Source organism: Phalacrocorax aristotelis, chromosome 16, assembly GCF_949628215.1.
Source record: "Phalacrocorax aristotelis chromosome 16, bGulAri2.1, whole genome shotgun sequence".
NCBI classification, from domain to species: domain Eukaryota; kingdom Metazoa; phylum Chordata; class Aves; order Suliformes; family Phalacrocoracidae; genus Phalacrocorax; species Phalacrocorax aristotelis.
This window is the reverse complement of record NC_134291.1, coordinates 13,486,480-13,507,570: the sequence shown is the minus strand read 5'-3', so window position 1 is coordinate 13,507,570 and position 21,091 is coordinate 13,486,480. Positions and strand designations below refer to the sequence as shown.

Genomic DNA, 21,091 nt, shown 5'->3' with positions numbered 1-21,091 from the left:
TCGTTCCCTTCTGCGCCAGTTCATGTCATCTGCAAACGAGGCTACGAGAGCCCTACCCAAATGAGAAAGATGCGGTGTCAGCTGGCATCGCTGGATCTTTGGAGCTTGGTGCTAGGGCAGACCCTCACCACGCCTGCATGTTGGTTGGGTGGCAGGCCAGCTGTGTGTGCTCTGTGTGGGGCTGATGTATGCTGGGGAGTATAACAGGGCTTGCAAATGCTGCTTTTTCTGAGTGCTGCTGAACGGGGGTGAGTGCAAAAGCTCCCCTGCCAACTGGAAGAGGCAGAATTACCAAATGACAAATGCTTTTTTCCCCCCAGTTCTGTTGCTTCTTTTGCCTAGTTCTGAGCATTCAGGAGCTGCATGAGTTTTGCAGGGAACATCTGCTACTAAGTGATGCTTTTGCCTAAAAAGTACCCCAAAACCCAAACAACCACTTCTTTCCCTGACTGTAGGGCTTGTTTACTGGTCATGAGTGGGTGGGGCAAAACTACCTTCTGTGGAAAGGGTCTTGGACTACTGCTGGGCTGCTGAATGCAAGCCCTTTGCTGTAAGTGCCGTTACTTGCCAAGCCTGCTCTTTAAGCTTAATCCTGTAAATTCTTGTCTTGTAGGAAGATGACGATTCAGAGACTGAAAAACCTGAGGCTGGTGACCTAAAGGTATTTGGAAGTGTGGTATGGTGGTGGGGGGGGAAGCTCAGTACAAGAGGAATAAGTCTTAACAGCATGGCTTGGTTGTTCGTTTGTGATCTTCTGTAGCTAGTTTCGTACTTTTTGTAGCTGTAACGTGGTTTTTTGACTTCAGTTCTGGCTTCTGCCAAAGGTGGCTAACCAGTTAGGCTCTGGGCTGAGTCACGATCCAGACCTGCATTCGTGGACTTGGTCATCTTGTGCATTAGATCTGAGGTAGGTTTTCTGACAGCATCTCACTTATTTTGCAGGGCTCTGGGAGATGCAGTATTCAGTATAGAATTCTCTTATGACCGGTGTTAGTTGGAATACTTTCTTCATTTAGAACAACTTAATGAATCAATGATCTTATGCTCCTAGAGTTCATGGAATGTGTCAAAATTGATTATCTCCAGCCCTTTCTGTCCTGAATGAAGCAGTTTTGTAAAGGGTGTATTGAAAATTAAAGATCCCCAGATGACAGGTAGATCAACTCTCATAAATAGTTGAAGTTGTCTTCATATTGGGATTGTATCTTGTTTCTGCTGAAAAACAGGTGTTTAACAGCACATAGGAACATTCATCATGCTAAAAGCTGGGAGGCAGACAGAAGACCAAATCTATTTGAAATTTTATAGAGAACTGTGCTAAAATTTTTATGCTAGTTTAGTCGCCCATGCAATATGAGCAATTTTGTGGGGTACAGAGCAAACAACAATTGCTAGGGCCTCTGTTCTATCCAGTAGCTCCACCAAGGATGCAGGCAGCCTCTAGGCTCTGCTAAGGAAACCAGAGGACTGTGCTGCAAACTGAAATTCTGCAGAGCATTTGAATTAGCATAGGGCTTTGACAGGACAAGGTGAAGGCAAATGAATGTGTTCACCTATTCTGCTTTAATTAGTTTTATAGCAGCATCTTCTTTATGGGTTTATAGTGATACACAGTTGAAAAGCTTGGCAGCTGGACTGCAGCTAGTAAAGTCCCTTGCATTGGTGTGTGAAATATCATTGATGCCTTTGGCATACAGGTAGGATGCACTTGGAAATGGAATGTATTCTCACTTTTCCTTGTTGCAAGAAAAATAAAAAAAGCTCTTCCTTTTTTTTTTTTTGGAAGAGAGGAAAAGGTAATCTCTTACTTTTATTCTTTTTCTACTTCCAAATTTTTGCCATTGTGGCTGGTGAGCATGCCAGCAAGATGTGTACTGTGAAGGAAGAATAGGTGGGTTTTCCTTAAAAGAGAAATTTGGTGTACGTCACCACAGCCTCTGTAGTAGGGCCCTGTTGCTATTGTATGCACTCCTGTGTCCTCTGAAGGGGCTCTAGGACTTCAGGGTGATGGAGAAAAGAACTCGCAAAGAGACAAGGAACAAAATCAGGCTGTGCTAGCTCTTGTCTGAGTAATGACACTTCACAGAAATCTTACCACTGAATTGTGTGGCTGCTGCTTTAATATGTTGCTGATGTTTCACATTGGCTTGTTGAAAAAGCCTCTTGACTTCAGTGAGTTCTATGTGCTACTGTCCGGGGCATTTTGCCCTTCTGAAGAGCTACACGTGGCCATGGAGCAGTGTCGGCTTCGTTGGTATTTTGGGGACACTCTGCAGTAGGAATTCTGCAAGAACTGAAAATGTAAATGAAACTTTAAAAAAAAAAAAGTAAAATATAATTCCTGCTATCCTAGTGCGGCATGAAAGGCAAGGAGAAGAATAGCAGGGAGGCAAATCTGAACGTCAGCAGTTTCAGACTTCCATGTCATCCTTACTAGATATCTTCATACAGAAGTGAAGAAGGGAATAGCCTCCTCTGGCTTTTTGGGTTTTTTGGAATTCTAGCTAAATGGCCAGCTGGCGCTCAGGGGAGGGGTAGAAGCACTCCTTTGCTTCACAGCACACTTCAAGGCCGCCCAGTGCTGTGCTGGTAAGAGAGCAGGCACGCCGCTGTACGGTGTTCTCTGGGGCTCTGGCGGAGCTGCACTAGCCATGCTGTTAAGAAATTCACTCGGGACTGGGGGGAGATGGAACATCGTTGTAAAAGTATTTTTACTTGGAGCAGTTGCAAATGTTTCCTATCCCTCTCTTCCACCGAGTGGCAGTGTTCTCCTCATTCTCCCTCATTGCTTTGAGCTCGCAATATCTGTGACAACTAGTGAGTAAGAGCTGTAGTTACTGTAAATCCAAGGTGTGGCAAAAATCGAGGCACTTGATCATAACTTGCCGACGCTTTTGGATAACTTTCATTTTGTTTTGTCCCAGCTGAGTGCTGTAGCTGTTCTTGCTCTATCAGTTTCATTGTAAGATATTACAGACCTGGAAAGATGTTTAAATAGACATCACGGGCTCTTTATATATGGCTAGAGCTTTTCAAGGGTCTGAATCTGACTGTACACAGAAGGTAAATCCTTTAGAACACACGAATGATGTAAAACCATTGCAATTCATCAGTTAACCATAGTCTTTTCAAGCCCTGAGCATACATTCAGCATTTAAGTGTTTGCCTCTTTGTACATATGGTGAACAATCTGCTTTGAATTATGTCTTAAATAATTGGCCAGGACACTTGAGCCAGGTTGTGTGGAGAAGGAGTTCCCTTGCTGCTGGTGTGTTCTGTGATTTGGCCTTGTTCTGCGCTTGGGTAGCACCAGGCACAAAACCTCCAGAAGGCTCAGTCAGTGTCAGTTGTGGGTATAGACTGAGGAGACTGAAAGTGGGGAATGATGTAAAAACCATCTGGTAAACTGGTCGGGAGAGTGGAATTTGGAGCGTGCCTCAAATAGCCCCAAAGGGGAGATGGTTTTTCCCCCACCCTTTGGTGTTTATATTTATCTCAGGATTTTGTCTTGATTCCAGGGAGTATGCCCTGGTTGATCAATCACCTGAAAGCATTCTTCCAGAGCAGACTTCTGGCCCGTAGGACTCCCTCTGTTACTGAGCACCTGTGACCAGGCCCAAACACTGTGTGCTTGCAGCAGAAAGCAGGATTCTCATCTTTAGCACAGTGACACACCTTGCATCCTGTAACTGCATTTTGAAGTGCATCAGGGACTCATGGGAAATGGGAGATTCAAATCTAGGTAAAGCTAATAGCTCTTCCAAATCTCGCTCTGGGAGGATGTGCTCAGGCTCTGGAGCAGGACGTATTTGTTAGTGGCCAAAACCACTTCAGGGGTCCCTGGTTTTAAGTGAACAGTCACCGATTGTAAACAAGCAACTGTCTTAAAAGCACTTCAGAAACAAAGCCTTCTGCTTAGAAGGGAAAAGAAATGGTCAACAGAAGCTGTTGGCAGAGGCGTGGTGTTAAAGATGGAATTCCACAGCCTGGGCTGGTTCTTTATGTCTTTTCCTCTGATAATGGAAATAGAGCTGTGGGTACAAAACAAAGGACGTCATGGAAATGGGTGTGAAATTGGGTGTTTTGCTGGTGTTGGTTCGGAATGATGAGGGTTAACAGGCTGTGCAGTGAGTGCAGGTTGCTTGGGCGCTTGCCAGCAGCTGGCTAAGGTTACAGCCTTGATGCAGTAACAAGATACAAGCCGTCAGAGCTCAGTAAATGGGCCAGCCTTGCAGGAAGAAGGAAAATGAACCTTAAATGAAAATATTGACCTTGTACTCCAAGTCTCACCTGAGAGGTTCTGTACTCCATATTGCAGGGCTGGATGAATAACCGGTTGCAAGCCTTGATCAAGGACAGAGCCCAGCCCTGCAGTTTGGCTCACTGGAGTTTTCACAGCAGGAAATCATTAACTGCTGAGCCTTGATTGTGGTATCAGGACTAGCTGGTGCAGGAAAGCTGATAAATATTGCCGCTCCCTCGGCCAGTGAATGCCTGACACAGGGTAACAGTTTTTCAAAGCAGGTGGCTACTTTGATGTTTTCCTTTTCTGGTTTTGCTTTAAGGGTCCCCTCTGCATCCTTGTGGCATTGTATGGAAGGGCAGCCGAACCGGGACCCAGCAGAAGGCTGTCAGATTTTCAGGGGAACACTCTCTTTCTAAGCGTGTCCAAGTACTGCCTCTTGATAATCATCAACGCTTTATTATGTTTAGCTTTTATTGATCCAGCATACCTGTAATTTTGTTATGACCCGTAGGTGTGTACTAATACTTAGGTAGAGGCTTTTGATTGCAATGGGTTTTTATCTTGCCTGCCTGTTAATATGTTTGTTTAAACACCAAACTTCTCTTGATTTAAAGTAAAAGCAAAGAACCAGTAAATAGGTGCGTCCAGTAACGTAATCCCTGTAATTAACTCTTATTTTGATGAGGTGTATGAATTTTTCTAAATTTGAGATACATCCATGAAGCCAGATTCTCAAAAGATGCCTGAACCTGCTCAGTAACTCTCACCTCAAGTATAACTGTGTTGCTCTGAAGAAGGGGAAGAAGAGTGTTTGGGAAAAGCTGTATCATTAAAGCACTGTGCTCTGTTTGGGTATTACCCAGCAAGCTGTACAAAGCTGGTATTGGTAAGCTTTAGAAAACTATTTGAATCTTTTACTTTGGCGGTGGCAAATTATGAAGGTTGCTTGGGAAATACCAGCCCTTGATGCTTTTGGTTGTTGCGAGGTAGCCTTAAAAATTCTACTTAAAATGTTAAAGGTCATAGAACTGAGGAACACACACTAAAACTGCTGTTCCACCCAAAACCAGTGCACACAGCGACGGCTGAAGTGGCCGTGTATTAGTCTCCTTGTGGTGGCTGGATCTGGTAGGATATAACTGGTTTGTAAGTGTGTTGCAGAGAAGCACTCCCAATGTCTCATCAGCAATAAAAAAAAAAAATTCATTATGCTTTTTTTCTGGCCCCCCCCTTGGCTTTTTGATGCTCTCTGAGCAAGTACTGGCCTCCGATGGGCAGAACTGGCAAAAGAGCAGCTGTATTTTAAAAATGGCTATGCATGGCCGTGCTCTGTACCTCTCTGTAAACACTTCCAAAGCGTTTCCAGGGTTCAGGTTAGATCTCCAGTGGTTTGTTTCCCACTCATTCCTTTGCCTGTGAGCATAGCCCGAAAGTGCCAGTGATAAGCACTTGCAGTCTCAGATGAATCTTTTTCTGTGTTCCAGCTTCCTGTTAATATGATTGTGTAAAATAGCGTCTGTGCGTCCAACTCTACATATTTTTCCCTCGTTTTAGGTTTGGCATGCTGTTTTCCAGCGCTCTGTCGAGGGAACCTGAGAGTTTGGCAGTTTAGCAGTCAGCATTACATGCAGAGAGCCTTTAGGGGCAGCAGAGTTAGCTCAGCTTCTAATGCTGTTCTCTGCACTATCACAGTGAGTGCTCAAACACTGGAAGAGCTGTTATCTGTTTCCTGTTCTTTAACTGGGTTGTTGACCTTAGTTATTGCCAGAGCGTATCAGCAGTGGTTAAACAGTTTTGCATACAAGAAACAAAATAGCATTGGGCATCTTTGATTACGTTGCCCCTTGCCCCGTGTACTTCTGTGTCTCCAGCCCTGGCTGCCTGCAAGGGAGATGGATCGCAGCATTGTTGGTCTCTGAAACTGGCTTACCTGCTTCAGAGCTGCTGGCTTCAGTCCAGCTCTTGAGCTGTTTGGAAGATGAGGCATGTCCACGGACATGTTTGTTCCTTCCTCCCCGCCAGGCATACATGCTGCGGCAGACTCTTTGCTCCCTGCAGTACTAAATACCACAGATTATTGACACAGGTGTGGCTTGCCTTTCTCCAAAGGGGGAGCCAAGCTTTTTCTATTTGTTTTAAACTTGAAGAAAAGTCCTTTCTGGAGCTGCTTCCCCTTGCATATTTCACCTGATAAAGGTCTAAGCTCTTCAAGTCCGGTTCTGTTGTTGCAATTATTTCTGTCTGCTGTGCTGAAATAGGCGGTTATGAATTTGCATGTCAGTGCGTGTCAGAGTGAGAGTCTGAACAGTCAGCACAGATGGAGGATTGCCTCAAATACCAACAAATAGCTGAAAATAGATTCTTCCAGCTTCCCCGTTCTGGGTACAGAAGGACCAAAATCTGCAAAAACCCCGTGGGATCCATTCATGGAGGAGCAATATCCCAGTGAGAATACTCACTTTTACACTTTGCCTCTACTCCAAACCATGAAGGGGAATTTTTAGCACTATATACCGGGGAAGAAAGCTTGTGCAAGAAGTTAATTTTGTCAGCTCTCTTGAGCCTTTCCTTTGCTGCTGTGAGGCTTAGGATTTCTCACAGCCCAGCTTTGCCTTCTACTTGATTCTGAACTGCAACAATCTGTAAAAAAAAAAAAAGTCATCAAAGCAGCTTGACACCTCAAGCCCTGTCATGTGGTGCTGATATTTCACCTCTTAATTCCTGTTTCACTGTAGGCAGCAAAAGTGACTTGAGAGCGGAATTTATGGGCTCTGCAGAGCAAGCCATGTCTCTGCAGACCGTGGTGGCTTCGGGGGGCGACTGCTGGGAGCTGAGCCGCTGGCCGCCCTCGGAGCGCAGCGGCTGTTAGCCGCTGGTGTGCTCCCGCGGCTGGGCAGTCCTCTGTGCAGCCTGTTTCGCGCTTACACCGCTGCGCCCTGGTTGGCATCTGTGCTGTGGAGAGGCTGTACTCTGTGGTCTTGTAAAGCACGTGCTCGGGGTGATCTGTAAATGCGAAGCTTGGGGGGCCCCTAGCAGCCCGGGGGGAGAGGAGGCAGCCAGCGGAAGCAGGTAGCTTTGGGAGCAGGGTGCTGTCGTGAGGCAGATGTTATTAGCTGTGCCTTCACTTGGAAAGCGAGAGTCCTGGCACACAGTTCCTTGACTGGAAACTACCTCTAACAAATAATCTTTGTCAAATATTGAGATAGCATATGTCAGGTGAACGGAATCAAGTTTCAGAGAAGCTTTTTAAAGGCTTTTATGCTATGAATGCTTCCCTTCTAGAGCATTTTCTCACAGAAATGTTTTGCCAGATCTTGGTTGGGATTTTTCAGTGGTTTTTTAATGAAATTAAAATGAAGATGGAATTTTAGACTTAATTTAGCTTCAAAAATGAAAAGGCTGTGTCAGCTATACACATTCTTTGTTTTGATAAGATGCTCCAGGAATGTCTCGGGAGTTGACTCTTTCCTGACTTGTTCTTCCTTCCCTCTGTGACAATAGCATCTCAAAATAGGTAGGCTTGTACAGACTGTACATAAGGGTCACTGAAGGTTGGCTGGATCAGTTTTTTCCTATAGGTGGCTTATTTCTGAGCTGCTGTGCTTCTCTTAGTATCTAGATCATGGTCCCTATGTTTTTTTCTTAGTTAAATTTCTTATCCTGTACTGGGCACTTTGCCTGGCGTTATGTATCAGAGCTGGCAAACAGGATGTGGCTGTAGGAAATGGGCTTGTTTCAAGCTTTCTCTTGGGATTCTCCTCTCTCACAACACAAGAAAAAAAAAAGGTGGGGAAGGAGGAATAAAAGCACTGTATTTCTGTTCCTTGCTTACTGTTCCTCAGACTCTGAATACCCTTGACACGCACTCTGTTTGCTGCCCTCAGCCCGGCGGCACACCAACGGCAGGCAGATCTGGTGAGCAAGAAATGAAATAGTTCTTGTCGGGCACTTTCAGTATTAAATGAGAAGTTTCTGGTGTTCTCTTCCCATAAGCACTTCTGATGCTTGTAGAAAAGCAAGAACATAATTGCTAGCATTTTCCTGAAAAAAGAAAGAAAAAAAAGGCCCCCCAAATAAAAAAGGCAGATGAGCCAGGGTTTGGAGAGGTCTTTGGAGAATAAACTTTTCACCCGCTTGCTCGGGCGAGGCCATCATCACTGTCAGCTTAGATAACTCTTCTGACTATTTATGCTAAGTTATAGAATTTCTTTCCGTCGTGCTCAGCCAGATGAGGCTGTTGGTCTGTTAGGAGTGTGGGTGATAGTCTGAATTGTAGAGAGGAGGAGAAATTACAAAAACTTGTTGCTGGCACTTGCTCGGATGAGAGAAATCCACTATAACAACTATTGCAGCAGCAGGTCTGCTGGCTACTAGTGGAAGGGCTGCACGGAAAAATTCTCTGCATTAATATCTTCCAACTAATCCTCTAGCATGACAACAATGTGACTCGCCTACACGTTTTGTGGCTGTCAGTTTAAATTGGTGTTAAATTTCCTGATGTGCAAGCAATCAGGTGAAGTAGCTGGGGGAAGAGAAGAAATTCTGCAATGCAGGAGCGTTCTCTGAAAAAAAAAAAGCAAGCGTTGTCGAGGGGTGCTGTGGAAGCTTCCTAGCCACTTTTTTTTTTTAAATACTAACTGGAGGTCAGTGGAAAAATGAAGCCGTAGGGCTAAATTGGCTGCGAGTCTCGGAACACAGTTGAGTGGCAACAAATCTGGCATCAACCTCTGCTTCCAACAACCTGCATCTTATTTAAAGCAATCAGTTTCTGGTTTTGTATCTCTTCTGCCTCCCTGTTCCACCGTTCCTTCGTGTAGTTCGAAGTACACCTGCGCTAACCCGTGCAGCCATTCTGCAAGAAATTGATGGTTGAATTTATACCTTTTGGCAACAGTTAAAGCCAACAGTTATGTTCGATGTGGGCTTTGTAGTGGATTTATAGATCTTGTTTCAGGAAGGATTTAGTGAGCATTATTGTAAGTCAGTCCATTCTTTCCATTAAATAAAGCTGTTCTGGGCAAGCCTTTCCAAACTTGAATTCATCAGTCTCGGATTCATATTGTTTTTGCTTCCTTCCTTTAATCTCTGTTCCACACCAAGAATTGTGTTTGGTTGTTTTTATTTTCCATGGAACCTGAGCAGAGACTGTTTTTTATGTAACTGAATGGAAACACTCTACGACTGAAAAGATGGTCTATATTTCATCCCAGCAAGGTGAAATCTTAAGCCAAAATGCAGTGCTTTCCTTATGCCTGTACGCGAACACACACACGCACCCCCTTCAGCTTGCTCTTCTTTAGCTGATTATGGTACATGAAAACTGAACTATCAAGCATTGTCTTGCCCAGGGCTTGAAGGAGGTAGAAAAAATGGAAGTAATTTTCCTGAATGCACACGGGAATAGTGATAGAATAAGTGTTCTGCTATCGGTGAGCTGTGCTCTTAGAGGCACAGAAATTGTGACTTATGTTAGTGTCCAGTCAGATGTTTAAAAGCTTGGGTTTTTTCTTCCTTGTTGCTTTTTAAGACTTTGTGTTTGCCTGTAGCAGTTTGTGCTTTTCAGAGGCTGCTCTTTGTTAGTGTCTGGATCAGGGGAAAGGAGTCTGCCTTCTGCTTGTCTTGCTGTCTTTCAGTCCTCTTCCAACTTGGCTATGAACCACCACGGCATCCCTTGACTCCTTTCAGTGGGTCTGTTGGAGCAAGGCCGTCTGGCTTTAGGCTCTTAAACAGTTGATCTTGTGAGATCTAGGCTGCAAAGCAGATAGCAGCCAGAAAGTCAACTTGCCAAGTGCATGAGAGGAATAAAGTACAGTACTGCTTTTTTTTTTTTTTAACTCAGTCTAACCACTCTTAGAGGCCATCATGTAATACCAGATGGGATTTAATGGCTGGAGAAAATGAATTAATACAGGACACTTTTTCTGCCCGAGTTTTGCATTTCCATGATGGTAGAGAGAATTTTCAGCATAACTGATGTGTCCAGGCTGACCGTGCAAGTAGTGAGAGACTGGCTGCAAAAGTAAACCCAGAGGTGCTCCCATAGAGCCTTTCAGAGGTCGGGCTTGTGAAACCTGGGCAGTATTGGAAGGTGCAGCTAGTGAAGTCTTGATGTGGTTATTTTCCAGTGATCAGGGTCCGAATGGAAATGATCCCAACAAACGATGCCTGTAGCTCTGGGATACTTGGAGGCTCTAATAGCTTTCATAGATAAACAGATTTGACACAAAATCCCCTCTGCTTGGAACTGCTCACCTGCTTATTTTGTGCTGTTTGTGTGAAATACTGATACATAGCATGGGGGGTATCGATGATGTAGTAATCTACAAAAGGATCACCTTGCCCTGAATGGATTTCAGAAAATTCTCGACTTAAAATTCAGTTGTCTTGCAAATTTTCCATTGATTAAATGTGTTTGAATTCCTGTAGAGATCTCTTGTCCCTGTGTAAATATTTCTTCCATTTCACAATGAAAAGATAGCAACCATGTAGTATTTGTTGTACCTCGGTACTTAGAGATTCTCTGCCTCATTCAACTTTATATTGGATTAGATCTGCAAAAAATATGGTGGGGTTTTGGTCTCTGGGTTTGGGGTTTTTTTGTTTGGTGGTTGGTTTTTTTTTTAATGCTGTCTTTTCTAATCAGTTCATTGCATTCAGCACGTGTCCCAGACTTAAACTACCTTAAGAGTGCGTAGGACAGTTCTTGTTGGGTGATTATTGCACTGAAGGTCTTTTAGACTGTCCCTGGATCTTCAGTAGATAGTCAGAGGTTTGAACAAGATTCTTAAATCTTGCATCTGCCAAACTGTATGTCTTCAGTCAAGTTGTTGATGCTTGCCTCGCCATGGTGTTAGTAAACTGAGCCAATATGAACAAGCACTGAAGGAGGAGTCAGTCATCCCTTTGTTTTCTGAAGGCATTTAAGAGGCTTGAAAGTAGTCTGGCTTAATGAAAAGCTGTGTTGATGTCTTCAGCTTGTTAATGACAGAGCGGTGGGTGTAGGTACGCAGTAATTCATCAGTAAGCAAAATCTATATCCTCTGGGCAGTGAGGTGTGCCTATAATATGTTAGTGAGCTTGTTTTCTTTTGCTTGGTGTAGCTCTGGGGTTTCTGATATCTTGGCTACGGCCTGAGGATGTGGAGACCAGACTTGCTGGAGCGGCTGTGGTGAAACGGGTGTGGGTGATCAGGCCGTAAATACACAGTGGCGGATGGATAGGACTGGCTTTATTGAGCCTGTTACAAACAGAGCAGACTTGTGCTTTAGCTCTAGGGCCAAAGGATACAAATTAAAGAACAAACTTACTTCTGGTAAGCAAACTTACTGATGATACTAGTACATAACAGGAGAGGTTTCAGCTATCAAATTATCTCTCAGAATATCGGTTTCTGTTTCCTGGGAATTGTGTGCTTACGCTTGGAGCTGGCTCCAAACAGCTACAGGAAACTTGGAAACGGGCTCCTGAAAACTTCAGAAATACAGCAAATAACCTTGCAACCCTGTTAACTGGCCAAAGAAGAGGGCAGCCTACTTGAGGGCATTCAGTGTGTGTCTAAAGCACCTGAATTTGACTGTGCCACTGGGTTGCTTAAGTGCCTGCTTGCAGTATTGGTCATTTGGGGGAACTTTTTTCTCTTGCCTTTGTGTTCTTGGATGGTGAGAGGACAAGAGGGCAGAAGATGGGAAGGATAATGGAATAATAAATACAGTGTTGGGTAAGAGGAAGGATCAATAAGTGCTCAGGGACGTAGCTCATCTCTTCCTCTTCCCTCTCAATCAACTTAAAACTTTCAAAAGGTAAGAGTGCAGGATGTAATTCAGGCAAGGGTGGAAAAAAAGCAGTACCCTCCCTTCACCTCAGCGAACATTTGCTTGTTGTCTCAAACCAAGGCGAGAAATACTTTTAATTACATATCTAGCAAGTTCTCCCCCTAAAGGGAATAAAGCAGCCTTCTGACCGCATGGTTTACTGCCTGATGAGTCACTGTATGCTGCCTGGACATAGGTTTCCCTTGTATCTGTAGCTTCTCCAGCCCGCGTGCAGTGTTAGCATGCTGACATGAATTTGTCCTCACAATTTGTTACTGCAGAATTGCCCCCACCTCCCTGGTGGCAAACCGATGCTCGCCATCTTCGTGCCGTGTCGGTGCGGTTGAGGCTCACCACATTAATGCCGTGTCCGTGTAGGTTTGTGGAGAACAGCCTAGATTCCCCGGATTCCTGTCCAGTGCTCTCGCCAAAGAGGGCTCTTTCTCTTGGCATAAGTTTTCTGCTTTGAAATGTCATGCTTCTGTGTTAATTTTTTTCTGCTTGTGCTGTTCTTTCTGAAGACCCCGGGAGAAGAGGCATTAATGCATCAGCGTAGAGGGGTTGGAGCTGTTACACACAGCTCATCTCACAAAGGGGCCTGGGGCCTCGCCAGCTGGCCAGCAAGAAGATGCGTAGATGTGTGCTCCTTTGTGTACTTCTATTTTTTTTTTTTTTTGAAAATAGCTTTAGCCTTGTCTTTTTATGGTCTGAGTGTACTTACGGAGAAACAGTGGGGTGTTTTTCTTTTTTTTTTTTTTCTTTTATGCATGGCTATAAAAAGTGCCCTGTAGCAGTTAGTGCCACACAAAGAATTTGTTTTTCTCCTTCCAGAGGTCTTTGGCTTCTCTGGAAATTGGTGGGTTTTCACAGTGAATTTGGCACAGCCTGTTCCCAGGTCTGGCTCTGCGACCTTGCTGATTTCTCCTCAACTTACGCATCTCTCACCTGATTGGGAATGGAGTAAAGGAGGGGGTTTAGAGAGTGGTTACTAAGCAGCGAGGAGGCAGCATTATGTCTGTGTCAGGTTGAATGAATAGCTTCAGTGTTTGGAGGCACTGAGGAATTTCGGACGCACAGTCCAGTGAGTCACAAAAGGCCTTTGGGAGGCGGGCGGGGGGAGAGGGCAATGTCGGGATACAGCTGATACTGTTTCAGAAACTATTTGTGCTGAACTTGATATCACTTGTGACTCTCCTGGGGTCTCTCAGAAGCACCAAAATATTTGAACATTGGTCTCAATACGGTGAAAGTGCATTGAAGTGTGTCTCATCCTATCCGACACCCCTGCTCGGCAGGCTCTGGTGCAAACATCTGCTGTGCTCCCACAACTGAAGCGGCCTTAATTTTTATAGCTAAGGAGGGATTAGGTGCATTGAAAAGATCTCCAAACAGTGCACTGCATGGCAGTGAGGTTGCCCTTGAGTTTCTGGTAGAGCAGATTGGCTATGTCGCTCTTGGAAAGTAGCGGCCAAGAGAGAATTGACAGTGGCAGCGTTCTTCCAAAATGGGAGTACAGGGTCTGCATCGCCGCCATGCTGCCTGGTTTTGGTTGGTAGCGGGATCATCAGCTGAAGCCCTGAACGGCACAACTACAGAAGTGAATTCTGGCACCACAGCAAACCTCTGCAGCCCGGGACCCTGTGGAGCCCTGGGTGTCTGCAGAGAGGCCCATCAGGGGCTGCTCTGCCGCTGGCCCTGGGAGCGTTTCAGCTGCTTTTGTGTTGCTCTGGGAATGCATCCTGCTGGCCCTGTGTAAAGACTGCAGGTTGCACGGGTCTGTGGTAGGCATTCCCAGGGCTTAAGTAGTTTTCTGTGGGCTGGATCCAGCTTGTACTTAGCGAGCTGTGCTCTGAAACATTGACTCTTGGCTGGTGCCAAGGTCCAGTCACCAAAAATGAAGAATCTATGGTTTGATCTGTTTTGAGGAAAGGCTTCAAGTACCAAAGTTTTTTTGTGGAATTCAAAAGCAGCTGAGCATCCAGGACTCATAGAGGCAAAGCCTGAATTCTTTGATTAAATTTAGCTTTGAAAGGAAACAGAGCATCCTGTTAGGCTTTGACTTTCCATGGTACAAACATTGCCCTGTTATCTAATTACTTGCTTTTATTCTTTAATTTTTATCCTTTTGTCTCAGAAGTAATGTGTAAATTTCTAACAAGTGGACAGTATAGCTGTTTAGATTGGAAGCATACCTTGACTAAAATCTGTTTCTTCCCCCTTCCTCCCAGGAATTCTCAGAGCTGGAGAAGAGAGATCCTCAGGAGCTAGTTGGTAAGTTCACTCAGAAGTATTTAGTCACATAATTTTTCAAACTAGACCTTCTAGTTTTTAATATATGATGTATCTAAAGGGCTGCGTTGATGTTTTTCTAGATGAGCTTAAAAACAATAAAGCAGTAGCTTTGTCCAGGCACCTCTGTGAGAGCCAGTATAACCAGGAATGATAATGGATACTTTGTTCTGTGGCTTCAAAAACATACCTAAAATATCCCCACTTAAACGTGACCCTCTAGTGACTTAGAGCTGCTGTGTTGACATAACATACCATATGTTTTCTAACGGTTATTGAAACTTACTTGATTTTTGTGACATCTCACTTCGTCATTGCATCGTTATTAGATTTGGAAAAAATGCTTGGAAAGTCCAGGTTCATCAGCTCAAAGTGTCCTCTGCTTGGCCTCTGTGGAGCTCGACAGAAAGTGTGTTTTATGTTGAAGCTCTGGCTGTCTTGAACTAACCCTTTGTTCCTGAGGTTACTAGTACAGTTGTGTGGTAGCATGTAATGATACCATAAAAAAAAAAAATCATGAGCTTAGAAGTTGCTTCGTTATCTGTCAAGCCAGCATGTCAAGGCTCAAGCATGATATTTCAGCCATGGAGTGTGATAAATGTAAAATAAGAGAGTGAAGACTAGGATGTTGAGCTGACTCCTACAGCAGCCATCACGCTGAAGTTTTGGGCTTAAGTCCCATTCAGTCGGCCTGCCCAGGCTTTGCACCAACCCAACTGTTATATGGAATTTTCAGCCTTTAGAGGGCAAAACTGCTTTAACTAGTCCCATCACTGAATGCAGCAGAGATCTTTCTCCAAACTACTGATCTGCCCCAAGAATGCACACTAGAAACACAGACGAGACAACAGCGTTTAGGGTAAAAAGTAAAGAACAACATCTGAAAGCCAACTGCCCTCCTACTCTCTACTTTACATATGGGTGGAGCTCTACCCTTGTAAAGTGACATAGTGGGAAGCCCTTCCTTAGTTCAGGTGTAAGGCTCAGGTTACAATTTTGTTAGTCTCCACTTCCCCCAGGGACTGCCCCATCCGCAGGAGATTAGAAGATTGAATCCCACTTGGCTCATGATAGCCCAGACTTGAATACAGGCTTAAAAGCTGCACAGAGGGTGCTTACTAGTGTCGCACACTCGTGAGTGGACGGTTTTGGTGAGTCCAGGACCTGGATTAAGGTTTGCAATATATCTTTAATGTCCTTTTCCAATAGTAGCACATACAGAGCAGCGTGTAGGCTAGTTTTGTGCAGAACCAGATTATTAGAGGTCAGAATACCTGCCGTGCTGGATTTTGTAGGTCTTTTGCATTAGACCACATCTTATCTAGTTGAAAAGCAACTGCTGCAAGAGCCCTATAGTTGTTGTAACGTGATAACCACTCCCGTCCTGGAAAATTGGACGGTTAGAGTTGGAATTCTTGAATAGAAGGAGGTGTGGGATTTTCTGAGACAAAGCAAGTAACTTCTCCAATCTGGACACCTAAAGTTGTGTCTAATATCAGTATGTGGAAGTCAAAGTCTTCCTTAGGCAGTTTTCCGCAACTGCTTTTTGCATTAAAAGTTTGTGGGCCTGCCCTTCTCAGAAGATAACCTTATGTAGTTCAGCATCACCTTTATTAAAGTCCGTGGTTATGCAGTCGCTTAAGTACAGCACAAATGTAGGCTTCTGCCAAAAATCACGTTTTTGTTTTACCTCCCCCGGACGCATGCTCACATTGTGTGCCTCGAGCTGGCCTGGGAGCTGGAGCCAGCTGAGATCCACCTTCACTGCTCTTCCTGCCCTGTCCTGTGGGGCTCCAGCTGGATCCATTCCTGGTCTGCGTAGTGAATGCTAGGTGAGCACTAGAGCTGGCACAAAGAAAGAGTAGGGATGAGCAGCTGGGAAGGGCACGGATGTCCTGACTGATGCTGAAGTAGTGATCACATAATCAAAGCCTGAAAGAATGGGAAGGGAGGTTTCAGCAGTAACTGCCCTGTGGTTGAGGAGGTTGTGTGACACTTATTTTGATGTCTGCATCAGTGTTGTCCTTTTGGGGTTTTTTGTACCACTCTCAAGAGTACATGGTGCTGCAAGGCATCGCATTTGCCGTTTCATGTGGCCTTGCAAAATAATGCTTTTAGGATGCATTTTTTTGCCCTGGAGTTCTTTGTAGCGTGGTGGTTTACCTTTTGGACTGTAAGAAATGTTATCCCCAGCCCTTATGATATCTAAGCACAAAGTCAGTGTTCATAAGAGCAGAAAATATGGCTGAGTTGCAGGTCTCTTTCTGCATTTCTCAGCCCACAGAATAGAAAGGGAACTAGTGTCCTTCCATGGATGGGTGACTCACTGGCATGTTGTTGCCTCCAGTTCTTCCCTCTGATTTGGCTGTTCCGGTGCCAGGAAATCAGAAACCCACACACCCTGGTTTATGCCAAGGGGACTTGATTAGAGTGCCAAAGAACGCAGTTTTAGAGACCAGGCACCACTGGTTTTCGTGTGTCCGGGGGAGAGCCATGCCCCTCCGATTACCCTTTCCAGGTTTTTGTGTGGTTTTTTTGCACAGTGTGACCTTTATAGACAAACTGGCACCTGATGTTGCCGCTAATCCCTTGTGGCCGCTTAAGACACAGCGTACAAGCGAACCTTGAAAGGGACAGGAGTTTGTAATCCTACCTGGAGAGCAGTGTTATTCACTGAGAGTGCTGAGGCAGGATGCTTTACCGGGCTTCAGGTGATCCGCACCCCAATCTGTCCAGGTACCGCCAGCTCTCTATTCCTTTGGTTTTCTCTGCCCTGGGAAAAAATGCTGACCCACCTGTAGGAAACAAAGCTCCTGTGTGCCCCCATCCATGTCTCCAGCATAGCCTTTGGACTGTGAGCAGTTGTTTCCTTCTGGAAGGAACCGAGCGCACAGTTTGCGCTGGGATACTTTCTCTCCTGCTATGCAGTGTGTCTTTGTAGTGGTGGATATGCTGCTCAGATAACCCATCTATCTCAAACTGAAGCAGATTAAATGTAGCCCTTCCACTTAACTGTCTGCCTCACCAAGATCCGGCAAGCAAATATCCTCCATAGACTACTGAGATAGTGAATCTTCGCTAGGTACACCCTGATGGCTGGCTGTGCTTTGGCCTGCTACGGAGAGCCTGGGAGCAGCTGAACATCTGCCTTGCCATAGTGCGAGCACTGACTGCACAAAAAGCTACGAGCACCTATTGCTTGTGCTGATGACATTGGTAACTTCTAGGTCAGCTTGCGGCAGGAGAACACACGGACTAAGCACCGGTGGTGGTGTCCTTCAGCAGCAGGATGCCTCAGCTGCAGACCTGGCAGTGCATTGGCTCCTGCTTTCTCGAACCCCCATCTGAGTCACGGGATCTGCTTTATGGCCTTAGTTATCTGATATGGGGAAGATATTGGCTTACTGTATCGTGAGCCAGAATCTGGGTGTGCCCATAGTGATCAATTGTGCCAACAGCCAGTTTCCTGAGGTCCCCACATGGAGATCCTCTAGGCTGTGAGCCAGCATATCACAGACCCAATTAGAGACTGCAGCCAGTGTCACTACCTATGACTCATGTAAAAGTAAAACTTTGATCTTGGCAGAAATAACAGGATGCACAAAGCAGTTGGATGTATCCTGTGAGGACACACCTTGTTGTTAGCTGTCCGTCTGCATTCAGCGCTGCATCGACAGCGGAAAGCTGTGCTTGGGACTCTGAAAACAAAATCTTCTCTACAGGACCCAGTGGCCATATATGCAAGTTCCAGGTTTATTCTGAAAGATAATCCCAGCTGCCCCTTCCTCTAGGGAAAGAGCTGGTGGGAAGAGGCCGTGGAATCAGCCATTCTGTTCTCTGGGCAGGAAGTTTGAGGACTGCTCGAGGGCATGGCTAATTTGCGCTTCCTTACTGTAAATAAGCCTGAAGGGGTTAAACTCATCCTTTTCTTCCTAATGACGAGGCATCCCAGTCTGGCTGCAACGTGATGAAATAACTGATGATGAATATTTACGCTCAGGTTGCGAGGTGCACGTAGCCTCGCTGCTGACTCAGCCTTCGGCTGCGTACAGCTGTGGTGGGATTGCGGTAGACAACAGGGTCTTCGTTACGGTTCCTTGTAAGGCATTAAGAGATGCCTCCCCCCATCAGTACATTGTTGATAAATGATTGTTTCCACATGGCTTTAACAAAAGAGAAATGAGCACCAAAACCTGAAAAGTCATGCATCAAAATATATCGCTTCGTTGGGAGGTCTTGTTTTGCCTCCAATGTTGTTTCTGTTTCAAGGGAGCTTTGAATTGGTTGCTGAACATACTCTTATGACCTTGACTTCCTTGCTGACTGGCCAGAGTTCTTGCCCAGAGCTCCTGAGTTTATGTAAGCACAGGGTTCTCCTTCCCATAAATGTGGTGCTTCTCTGTGGCTCATCTCGTCATCTGCGAAGTTGAGGAGCCTATGGGATGTCTAGTCTGGAGCTAGGCTTGATTTTTTTAGGTCCTTTCTTTGCCTTACGAGGTCTGGATTTGGCGGCCTTTTTTCCTTTTTAGTGTTTCTGCTGATGCTGTGAATCTTTTAAGCCGTTAATCAGCTTTCACCTTTCTCAGAAAGCCTAGTGCGCAGTCTATTGTGCGCACTTCTGTCTATTTGCTACTGTCTCTCTGGGTTCCTGAAACTCTAATTAAACTAGAGGTTTCCCCATCCCACCAGCAGCTGTAACCTATAACAAATGTCTGCCTTGTTGTCAGGGAGCTCCAGTTTGCCTGCCTTTCTGTAGGGGCTCTGGCAAGCTTTCCTTCCTCCATAGAGGCACCCTCTTACTAAATGCCAAAGGACACTTTTTGTTCATTACTAGCAACTACCGAAGAACTTAACCCTCAGCAACATCTTGATCAAATAGAACGAGTGGTCGCCTGCTGGCTTTGCAGGGACAAAGGATATTGCCCTTAGCGCTTTACATTTTTACAAAGGAAATGGCAACTGTAGTAGTGCTGAACATGGGTAGTGTTGGTTATTTGTAACCCCAGCTATCCGATGCTCTGTGCTGGAAGGCAGGAGAGCACGCTGCGTTCACATGCCGGTGTCTGTCCTTTGGGCCTTTTTGGGCTTTAGTCAAAGGAGCTGAACTGGAGCGTGCGGGAGCTGCGGTTCAGGCAGCTTTTACTGAGGAATGTATAATTGAGGAGCTGCAAACGTGAATGGCCTGGTTGATGCGACTTCTGTGCTGGTGTCAGGTCTCTTTTATCCATTACAGACTCCAACGCCGGGATGTGTTCCCTCTACAAATTAGAGCTGAAAAGAATCCCAGCTGCTTAGATGTGGCACAAATCCGTGCTCTGAGACTTGGCTAGAAAACTGCCTGGGGTTCCCATAATAGTGGGAAAGTAGCAAGCAATAGAGGGAAACACGACAGTTTCATTTGCTGATAACTCTACAAGCTAATCTTTACAGGGCCATCAGGTACTCTAACAGTATATCCCAACACAAACAGCTATAGAAATCTGGCGCACTGTACTGGTCTGTTCTCAGTCCTGCAGGACAAGCTGTTCTTTCTAGCAAGAGTCTGACTCTGTAAGCAAAGATCAAAGTGCCTGTTAAGGAAACGTTAACTTAAGGATGAAATGTAATTTCTTGTGGTTAACTCCTGACAGCCTTGGGGAGGGTTGTTCCTGTCCTGAACCATGTGGGTTCGTGTAGGTAGGTCTTGAAATAAATAGGACCCAAAGTGATTACCTCCCTGAAAACGGCAATGAGCCAGGCCGCTTTAGACTGATCCCATGATCCTCCACGTGCACGGTCCAGCTCTCTCTGAGAGTATTCTGGCACAAGGTTTGTCAGACTCAGATTATCCGAGCTGTTCAGAGCAGGGCTTTAAAGTGCATATGGAAGACCTGGAGTAGTGGCGGGCTCGGTATGTGGTGTGCAGTGCAGGTGTTTAGAGATACATTCCTCAAGCCAGCCTTTGTTCCTCTGAAGATCCTTTGCCTTTGAGGATGTTGTTAAGACAACAATTGCAGCTGAGGGGGAAGTAGCTTAGCTTTCCACGTTTCCATTCTGCAGTGAAAATAAAGCTTTAAGCATGGATATGACAGAGCCACAGTATAAAGTAGGTATCAGTAAAGCAAGCATCACATCCCTCTTCTAGGGATCTAACCTTTAGGTTAGTTGCTTCATGCTCAGCACTTTGGAAACACCACAGGTACCAGCTGGCAGCGTTCCCTCTTACCTTTACCCATCGGTTCTCAAGGATAGTGTAGCACTAGCAAGGAAATAAAACAAGTTTAATGATTTGCATGGCTTAAATTCCCTTCAGTATTGCAAGAACTCATGCCCCGTTTGCTCTTTACAGCTTCTTTTTCAGAGAGAGTGCGGAACATGTCTCCAGATGAGATCAAAATCCCTCCTGAGCCTCCTGGCAGATGTTCTAACCACTTGCAGGTTGGTATCAGTCCACCTTTTTTTTAAGGCTTGCAATTCAGTAGGAAGGGGGTGTATTTGGGAACTCAGCTCGGTGTTTTGCACATGTCAAAAACCCAGCATTAAAGCTGGGTTTTTACCACACTGAGTTTATGAATGCACAGTGTTAATGCTTTAGACTTTACAGTGATTCTAGCTTAGGAATCTCAAAGTAGCTTAAAGCTGTTTTCCAGTCTCTGTGGGTCACTTAGGTTTTCAAATGGCCCTCGATCCCGCCAGTGACACAGAAGCAATGTTTACTGTGAAGGCTGTTATCCTCTTACCTCAGCAAATTCAGCTCCGTAGGAAA

General features: G+C 45.2%; 1 protein-coding gene across 2 annotated transcripts in view; it reads left to right on the top strand.

Moving 5' to 3' along the window:
• Positions 1–21,091, top strand: part of SAP30BP (SAP30 binding protein) — a 31,379-nt gene that overhangs the window by 2,812 nt on the left and 7,476 nt on the right. The window contains exons 3-5 of one of the 2 annotated variants that reach the window (XM_075111498.1): positions 614–661; positions 14,286–14,328; positions 20,675–20,763. In XM_075111498.1, the coding sequence (XP_074967599.1) occupies positions 614–661; positions 14,286–14,328; positions 20,675–20,763 (180 nt within the window). The remainder of the gene's footprint in view (positions 1–613; positions 662–14,285; positions 14,329–20,674; positions 20,764–21,091) is intronic. The other variant, XM_075111499.1, reaches the window with a different exon arrangement.